Genomic DNA, 10,210 nt, shown 5'->3' with positions numbered 1-10,210 from the left:
TGCGCCTGCACACCCTGCTGGCCGCCACCTGGGGTGCATCCGCCTGCCTGGGGCTGCTGCCGGTGCTGGGCTGGAACTGCCTGGGCGAGCGCGCCGCGGCCTGCAGCGTGGTGCGCCCACTGACCCGCAGCCACGTGCGCCTGCTCGCTGCCGCCTTCTTTGCCGTCTTCGCGCTCATGCTGCACCTCTACGTGCGGATCTGCAAGGTGGTGTGCCGCCACGCGCACCAAATCGCCCTGCAGCAGCACTTCCTGGCTGCCTCGCACTTGGTGGCCACCAAGAAGGGCGTGTCCACGCTGGCCATCATCCTGGGGACCTTCGGGGCCAGCTGGCTGCCCTTCGCCATCTACTGCGTGGTGGGCGAGCCAGGCTACCCCTCCGTCTACACCTACGCCACCCTGCTTCCTGCCACCTACAACTCCATGATCAACCCCATCATCTACGCCTTCAGGAACCAGGAGATCCAGCGGTCCCTCTGGGTCCTCTTCTGTGGCTGCTTTCACTCCAAAGTGGCCTTCCGCTCCAGGTCCCCCAGTGACGTGTGAGGGGCTCTTCTCTGGCCAGCCCCTTGCGGCCTCTGGGGCCCAAGACTGGACTTGCCCCACGGTGGCAAGGTGCTGGCCACGTGCTCCAACACTGGCACTTTATACATAGGGACAGAAAGGAAGTGAACTCCGTTTGTCAACCAAGGGGCGGTCAGTTCTGTGTGATGTGTGGGTACACGTCTGGGAAGCTGCGTCACGTGTGTCAAGCAAAGACATAAGGAAGTGAACATGCTGCATAGGAACTGCCATTGACTGGGGCAGCCCCTAGGGCCATGTAGCCCAGCCTCCTGTCACAGTGGCAGAGACCTGAGGCTGACACAGAGGGAACTGGGCCTGACCAGGGGTTTTTGTCCCCACTGTTTCTCATTTGCAGCCTCCGGCATTTCATATAGTCATAGGGAAGCAGGGCTGGAAGGGACCAGCTTAAGGCAGGATCAGCCGTATCCAAACCATAATCAAAACTCTACATTTAAGGTCTACAAAGTTCTCTTTCAGAGGCTGTGCTCCCTAACTCCCGCTTCATGATAGCACTTTATTTCTAGCTGCTGAACTGCCAAAAACAGTGTTGCCCTTGTTCCAGGGCAGGGAGAAAAGTGACCATGTTTTGTTGTTTTGTGTGTGTGTGTGTGTGTGTGTGTGTGTGTGTATGTGTGTGTGTGTGTGTGTGTGTGTGTGTGAGCATGCACGTGTGCGTGTGTTTAAGTATCTTTTGCTGCACCCCATTGATAAGTTATCACATTTTGTATGCAAAAAATTTAATAATAAACCTACGGAACATGTATTGTTATTCTGTGTGTTCTAGTGATTCCAGGGGTGTGAGCCTTGAGAATTGACCAGATGAATAAGCTCTCCCTGCTTTCCTTTTAAAAATGTGACTGTTTCTTTATACCCAAAGACACTGTGGTTTGCCTCCACACAGGAACTCTCTCATAAAAGAAATGGTTGTGTTAGTTTTGTTTTGTTGCTTTCCCTATATTTAATTTTTATTTATTTAATTTAAGTACTTCAATAAACATGGATTATTTGGTTCTAGTTCTCACAAGTGCCTGCCTTTTATTTAAAGGTTAGTTCCAAATTAAAGTGATACGTCAAAAAAAGTCTTATGAGAAAGAAAAAAATGCACAATGCCAGCTTAAGTCTAAGCTAGCAAAAAATAAATTAATTAATCAATCACAATGTATTCCCTGAAAGCCTGTACATAATACATTGGCTACCTTTGCCATTCACAATTCTGAATTTAACTGTATCCCATTTTCTACCCTGCTTGATTGAACCCTAATGTAACACTCAAATGGGAGCAATCACTTAAATGCAGTTTTGATGTCTGCTTGGAGGAATTTAACAGTTTGGTGGCAACACACTGATTTTTTCCAGGTCCCTACCAGGGTGAACACTCCACATCAGCTTGTAAGGATTTGTTCACCAGAGTTCAAATTTCAGACAACTAATTTACTGTTCATGGAAAAATACCCCTGGGTGCTTAACTGATCTAATGCACATTTCATTCTTATTTAAATACTGCAAATTAATTAATGAGCATGAGGATAAATATTAATACCAAAGATACTAGTATAAAAATAGTAATACAAATACAGAATAACAAAAAAGCTTTAAATCCCAAACTTATACCAAGGCCATCAAATGCTCACATCCTCAAATGAGTAGGGTTGTAAGAACAGAGAAAGCCATAAAAAGATTCTGGATCAGTTTTATTTCATATATGTATGAAAGTAAACATATCCTTAGTATCAACATAAATGATAATAATTAATGCGGTGCAGTTACTAGGAGAGCTAGTAATCCTTGTTGTAAATACTGTGTTAAAAACTAGATTCCACACTCTGTTTGCCTCATGTTTGTATTGTTATTTATTGTATATCAGTTGCAGTCTTTTGAAACCAAAGTCTGGAAATCCCCACAAGTAATGGGGGACATATAACTGCAATAATCAGTCATTAAAAAGACAGCACCATTAATTAATATCTTCCTGAGCTTAGTTGATCAGGGTCTTAATGTGCTGACGTTTCAAAGATGCCAAAGAGGATATAAAGGCAGACTTGTGATATGCTAAAATACTTACCAAATGTGAAGTTGGAAGGTGTTAGTGAACCCAGAGCCAAATCCATCCTTTGAAATACACAGTTCCCCAGATGTCTCATATTCTACCACACTGTTAGCAAAATGAATTGCCAAGAGTGGTAATCAACAGGTGTCCAGAACCCTTCAGTTACTATCTTTCCTGCTTTTGGCTCCATAATTCTTTATTATCCCAGCCTGAACTTCAGCAAAACTATAGGACAAGACTGCAATACATTTTCTGATTTAGACAGGGAATTTTACTCTAGCCATTGGAGTTGCTTAACAAAGAAGTGGAAAGGATTCATAGTTTTTTATGTTCATACAATCTCCAGCTGTGTTTTATTTACATCTTTATACCAACATAGGAAATAGTGATTCACTTCATCTGCATTTATTCTATGTAATAAAAACATACTTTTAGTTTAGCACTGCTACCAAATATTTACAATATTGATCAAACTGAAAATTATCCCTCCTTTAAAAAAAACAAAAAAACCCCCACAGCCCTTCTAAATGTAAGGTATTTTAATAAACATTCTTCCACTGTAATGAGAGGGGAGAAGCAAATTTATTTTGTAACGATGAGAGCCACATATCTCTCTCCACTAAAACAAATTATTTTTGCATATACCATGTTCAGAATCTTCTTGATGGCATAATAATTCTCAGGAAGGAATAACCCAAAACGTGGGAAAGTATTTTGATTTGGGGTTATCCTTTGGACTGGAACTAACATCAATTTAGTTACAGTAAAATATGGCTTTTCATTTCCTAACCTAGTCCTGATCTGCAGGGATACCTGAGCAGAATAACATTAACACGGGTTATATAATCTCTGCCTCCCCATGTCAGATCTCATGCTACAGAAAGAAAAGCTATGATCCCTGGTTATATTTACAAATGCTGAGCATACCTGGAAAAATAAATCGAATACTTTTATATGAAATACAGTTTTTTCTTGCCGTGATTGTTTTTTTAAATACAGAATCCTAATCCAAAATAGGCTGATATTTCATTTGTAGCTTCTGTATACAGGGACACACACAAACCTCTTAAGCTGTCAGCGTCCTAGCACTTCTAACAGAATGATTTTTTTATGGCAAAAAAACCTATTCTGGAATCCTCATTACCACGTGGCTATGAAAGGTATCCTAATTATCCATGTAAAACTTCTGCTTTGAGGGCCAGGTGCAACAAACATCTCTGCCAACTGTGCTACTATATGGAGTTCCACTGAAGTCACTCACACATCAGTTCTAACCCTGAAACTCACACTAACATCAATGGAGCAATTTTCACTGTTAAGGGATTGGAATAATTAGAATGGCAATTGCTTATAATAAAATTAGCCACTTTACAGTCCATTACGTTTCTCAAGCCTACTTCCAGAAATAAACAGCAGTCCTTGTTTGCAAGTATAGACCCCATAGTTGTTATTTCTATTAAAAAAAAAATTGCTCATCTCATTCCTGCAGGCCCTAATTGGGCAAAATTCCAATTAAATTGAATGCACCTGATGCAATAGGCCTCATGTGTAATCATGGGATATTATATGTAACCATAAAGTTTATGTTTGTATGTCTCCTTTACAGTTACTTACCCTTTTCATAGCAAAGAAGTTAATGTAACATCAAAGGAGACACAGGTGAAGAGGTCCTACTCTGTTCCTCTGAAGTCAATATGCGTTTTTGCTACTGACTTCAAAAAAGCAAGAAAGCCACATGCATAAAGGTAGTGATTATGCCACATTAAACACATTTAAACTTGATTCAGGAACCCTTCAGTGTCAGATCTAATTTTCTTTAGCAACTGACAGCTTGCTAATAGCCTTGAAAGTCATGAGAGAAATGCAATATTTGCAAGGGCCAGATCTGGCCAGCTTTCCACCCACAGAGAAGCATTTCTCTCCCTAATTAGCTCCAGCAAATCAGAGTAATAACAGAGCAGGGTGCTACTCCAGTGGCAGAGTGGCAGAATCTGATCCTAAAGCACCATACCAAGCTTAATTCATTTCTGACATATGGTAGGAGCTTCAATGAGATCAATAGAGGTACACAAGTGTAAATGAAAGGAGAGTCAGGTTGGGGGCCTCATTCTGTGAATCACTGTGTATTGAAAAGTCAGCTGGATTCAAAAATCGCAGGTCAAACAAAAATCCATATCGAGTTAAACAACACAAAACAAAAAGAGTTCCCATGGTTTAAATGCAGTGAAAAATAATCTATATTTTAATTATTCCCTTGTACCAAATCACAGCCAAACAAAAAGAGGCTGAAATCTCCTTTCTGCAGCCACAGTTTTAAAGGGATACAGTCCATTTACAACAATCAGGTAAAAGTAATTTCTGGTAGTACAACTTCTCCTAAATTACCTTGTCATCCTCTCTGGTTTTCCCATTTTAAAGAGATTTCTCTTTCTTGCTACTATATGAAAGGCCCATGCAATCAGAGGGGAAAACTGACTGACCAAGGAGGATGCAGTTCACTTCTCTATGAAAAACTAACATATTCAAGTCTTACTTATATCTCTTAGGTCTTGCTCATAGGTGGCCAGACTGGTGGCATTGGATGCGGGAGGCAGGCCTGCACTTGTAGTATCTGTTATTCTTCTGCTCTCTCAAAATTGGCTGGTGTCCTTCACCTGGTTAATGCTACTGATGAGGTCTCTGAAGACAGTCATTTTCAATAGGTGCTGTTACAGTTCTGGCCACTAGGTGGCTGGGGAGGTGGTTTGCACAGAGCAAAAGGCTTCTTTGGGATTAAATTAAACTAGAGGAACAGACACATGACAGGGTATAAGCAACAACATTCCCAGGTGGTAAAATTACCACACATTTTTCAATAGATAACCACCCTCGATTTTAATGATTTACCATTTAGTAGAGGCATGTGTCATGTGTCTTCCACACTTTCACTGCAGCAAAACTGACAAAAATCTTGTTTTCCCATGTAATCTCATCAGATTACAGTAATCCTTGGGGATTACTTGCTTCTGATCAGGCAGTTCTAATGAGTGTATCCCACTCACCAGGAATGACTATTTTTCTATCTCCTGCCCCTGGTCCTATAGGGAGCAATTTCTGCAGCTCAGGTCTCATCTCTAATTAGAATACAGTTACAGAAAAATGCATCTGTTATTAGCCAGTGCTCCCAAAGAAACAGCACTTTAACTAGAAAACCCCTCAGATACACACCTCATCCCCCAGAAGATCAAACATGACTATTAGGCTTGAAATGTAAAGACCGGATAAATGCGTGCACTTGTGTCAGAAACCACTCATAAATTAATAAATAAATCAATAGCCTCTAAGGCTAAATTATATAATCTATAATATGCAACCAAAATCCCAAAGTCCTTATTCACGGTTTATTCATTCTTCATTCAAAGGGAAGTTTGCCATAATAAGGGGCTAAAAGTTAAATTCGCCCCTGTACAGAGCATCAGCACAAGGTTTATAAACTGCTTGGGTCAGATTTATAGAAGTATTTAGGTGCCAAAAAATGCACAAGATTGAATTTCACCCTGACTGAATATTGATATAAGGACTTTTAGATTTGTTCTGCTTAAATCCATAAATGATTGTTGATTCTGTATTTTACCTATTACTACTTAATAATGCATGATGTGATTTCTAACAAAGGATAATGAAAGCCAAGGGTTCAAGGGTTATACAGATGAATTTCTGCCAATTCATAGTTAGCTGTTTGGAAAGAGAAATCATCACAAATGCCTTGAGGAAGTAGTTTTCACAGACAATATTCTCTTGTAGGGCTAGAATATGCCTTGAATTTTAAAAAAAAGCCTTTTGATGTTCAATTTATTTATTAATTTAACCTAAACTTTTCAAGGAGTCTAACAATCAGAAAAAACAGCACATTCTGTTTTAAGCCGTAATGTTTTTAAATAAAGAGTAGATCTGTAACAAATTTGAAAATATTATATTATATTATATTATATTATTCCACATTTTTCCAGATGAAACTATGAAACCCATTGTATACTTCAAGAGTATATAAAGATTACATTTGTGGTTCCAGTAGAAGTAGTGGTTCTAATGATGATTTTTATTGTCTATTTAAAAAATGTATATATGAAAAAAGATCAACATTTCACATAGAAATGAAAATTAACAGATTTACATTATCTTCCTCAAGATACCAAAGGGCTCACTGAAAAAATTCATAACTCTGCAGAAGGCTAGAACAAGGTATATTTTTGGAACATCTCCATTTCATTGAGGGAGGTAAAGTGAGACTTTAAAGTAGCATAGGCTTTGTGACGGCCCTCCATGCAAGGTGAATGCAGTCAATTGATGGATCTTGGATGCTTCAGTAAAATTTGGTAAAATGGATCATTATTGTATCATTATTTTGCAGCCTAACATCTTTAAGCTAGATACCCATTAACATTTTAGTACTTTCATTCTCTGTTTCTGGAGGCAAGAATCTTTTCTCCATGTACAGAGTTATCCTCTATTGTTTCTACTGAATTCAGAATCAAGGACAGTTGTATTTGATGTGGCTGGTGATGTAGCATCGAAATAATCAAACTGTTCCTGGAACTCTTGGGCAGCTGTAAGGATTGATCCAGCAGTGATGTTAAATATGATAACAGGTTATCTGTTTGATGGCCTGGCTCTTATGCAATGACAGCAAAAGTCATAAACCCTGCATGCTAAGTCCATGTGACACTGTAAGACTATCTTGTGAACAATCTTTTCAAAGAAGTTGCACCTCCAAGTTTTTATCTGCCCTGTGGTGGCATGATAATACGCACATAGTCATACATGCACACAAAGAAAAAGAAAAGAAAAACAGATTAGAGCCTGCATTAGACAGGGGGGGCAGTGATTAGAAGTATTACATAATAAGAAAAACAATTCCTAAGTTAAGCTGCCTGGGATGCATCAGCTAAATATAAAGCTAATTAAAGAGCTTCAGAAACATAAATATTATTTACAGCTAACGGATGAGTAAGACACAAAACCCAGCCTGGAAAGAACCCAAATGATCACAGCAGCTAGAGGAGGAATGGAAGTTCCAGTCCCAGCTGCCAGATGTTGCTCCCATCAGGAAAATTTTTCTGGGAGGCAGACAATAGGTTGAAGTGGAATATTTTCCTGCACACACAAGTATTGATGACTAGCACCATCATTTTCAGGCTGTCTAGTAAAGCTTTCACCTTGTTGAAATGAACAGGCCTATGTAAATTCCCTGTCCTTGCCAGCATCACAGTAATCTGTTGAGGGAGGTGTGGTTTTTCTGACAGCGACTGGAGGAGGACGGAAAGGTTTTCTCCTTGCACCTTCAGACTCATCTCCACTAGGATGGCAGGGTGGGACAGAAACAAAAGGAAAGGCTGCCAGCTTTCCTGACAGTCTTTTTATGCTCTCTGTTGTGAAATGGTGTGCTTAGGCTGTCTAAGAGGTAAAAGCAGAAAGCTTCCCTATCCTAAGCATAATGTAATTCTATCCCAGCTCCTGGGAGTGGATCCTTGCAGGTAGACTCCCGCACCTGCAAAAAAAGCCCAATTCAAGATTATGGCCTTATCCTATAAATGAAAAAAAATACATACTGGAAATTCATTGTGGACCTTGGATTTGTATACAGCCAAACTAGCCATTGAAATAGTAACTTAGTAATCAGCTGTGCCAAGCAGACAGTCAGCATAGCATGGTTCCCCCAGATCCATTGCCTTAACTTGTCCCCAGTATGTAGTAGGAAAGTGAGTGGTATTGAACCAGCTGTGCTAGCTTTACACAACCTGAGGATTCCTAAGGAGCCATGTCTTGGGAGGGAGTGGGGGGACGGTGGATTTCCTGTCTGCTGTAAGCAATAGGAGGAGCTGAAGCCAAGTGTTTCACTGTGGTTCACCAAAGAAGTAGAAGGGAAGGCTGTGAGAAAAAGCAAAGGCAACAATAACAGCCAGGATAGGAAACTGAGCTAAGTGTTCTTCAAGGTTCTTTTCAAGTGAGTTTAATAACCATACTGATTTTTTTTATTATCTTGTGGGCATGGGCCTTCATTATTCTATTTGTTAGTCTATGCTGCTCTCTTTAAGTATATGCATGATATAGGATGTAGCACAAAATACAAATTCTGATTTGATTCATTCAAGTGAAATTTGAAATGCTACAGATGTACACTGAGTTTGACAAAAGTGTGCCATGGCCACGCAGCAATTGTTCTTATCACCTTGGAAAGAAAAGCTACCAAGAAAAATTATATTGATCGATTGATCTCTATAGATATATAGAATATATATATATAGTTCAATCTATCATACTACTCCAAAAAGCAGTAGTATGTTTATGGAATTTTTTTTTTACAATGGAACATTTCTCACTTATTTTCTCACTCTGAGATACTATATAATGTGGGGTTAGTACACATATTCATAGATGACTTCTGATTAGAGCAGGATAAATATCTTGGAATAAAATATTGAAAATACTTTTATCAGAAACCCAGAGTCACTATAGTTCACACTCCTATAGTTCAGTGCTTTCAGAAACTATTTTAGTGAAAGAATTTATTAGCAGAGATATTTCTGAGAATGGCAAATTTAAGTGAATGTTAAGGAATGTATATGGAATACTGATTTTGAACTCAGGCCTCTGATCAGTTGCACTAAAAGCTATTCATTTCAAGTGTCATCCAAGCAGGAAAAAGAAACAATACTATATGGTTTAAGACTGTGATCCTACATTCAGTAATACATGTGCTTAACTTTACTTGCATGAGTACTCTCACAGTAGGAAATGATATTACTCATTTTCTCAATGTTAGTATGAATCTCAATCTGCAGAACTAGAGTGTACAAGCTGGATTTTTAAAGGTATTTAAGGATTTATAGATTCAGGCTAAATTCGATGAGCTTTAGTTAAAGTTTCCCCACTGCCATTTTTCAGCACGAAGACACTGATACATGTGACGCTCTGGGTGCTTTTAATTCGAGCGGCTCTCAGAGTTTCTCTAATTAAAGTGAGTCCTGCTCCCCTCTACACTCCTGGAGCACATGTATAAATGCCCCTAAGTTGTGCCCCTGTGCAGGGATTGTTTCTGTATCTTATCTGTGACGGGCTAGCTGGTAGTGATTTGACCCCCTATACCCCCTGGTTTATATATGTTATGTTTCCACCACTGTCTCTCTCATTAAAAGGTGTATGGTTAAGTCCCCATCGGTGATCTGGCTCTGCTCTATAGGGGAAGGAGGGTCCCTACACCTCCCACAGCACTCGTACACCTGTTCTAATCCCTTCAATTGGAGAGGGGGTACATCTTGGAGTACCACTTGGGTTACATATCCAATGACTATTTAATGTATAGCCAATTTAAAAAAGTATGTCTAAATCTTTTAATGGATATAGCTCTTAGGTGTCCATGGGTAGTTTAAAAAATCCTATCTTCATCCTTAGTTGCTTAAATACCATTAAAGTCTGGACCTAGTGTCCATTCAAAACTCAAATCTTGAATATTGAATTCTAACAATGACCTCGTTCTGAACGATTCGTAGACTAAATATTATGCATGAAAATGATCTGTAGATAACTTTGAATCATGAATACATGCAAGAAAATGTGTAAA

At 39.5% G+C, this 10,210-nt stretch overlaps 1 protein-coding gene across 1 annotated transcript; it reads left to right on the top strand.

Annotated features, from left to right (window-relative positions):
- Positions 1-2: 2 nt before the first annotated feature.
- GPR6 (G protein-coupled receptor 6) lies at positions 3-564 on the top strand (the record flags this gene model as incomplete). Its single annotated transcript, XM_006019495.3, has 1 exon — positions 3-564. A coding segment is annotated over one exon (543 nt), but the record flags the coding sequence as incomplete, so codon positions are not given.
- Positions 565-10,210: the final 9,646 nt, after the last annotated feature.

The sequence above is a fragment of the Alligator sinensis genome, unplaced genomic scaffold, assembly GCF_000455745.1.
Source record: "Alligator sinensis unplaced genomic scaffold, ASM45574v1 scaffold737_1, whole genome shotgun sequence".
NCBI lineage: Eukaryota > Metazoa > Chordata > Crocodylia > Alligatoridae > Alligator > Alligator sinensis.
The sequence above is the reverse complement of the archived record's forward strand: the minus strand, read 5'-3'. Positions and strand labels throughout refer to the sequence as shown.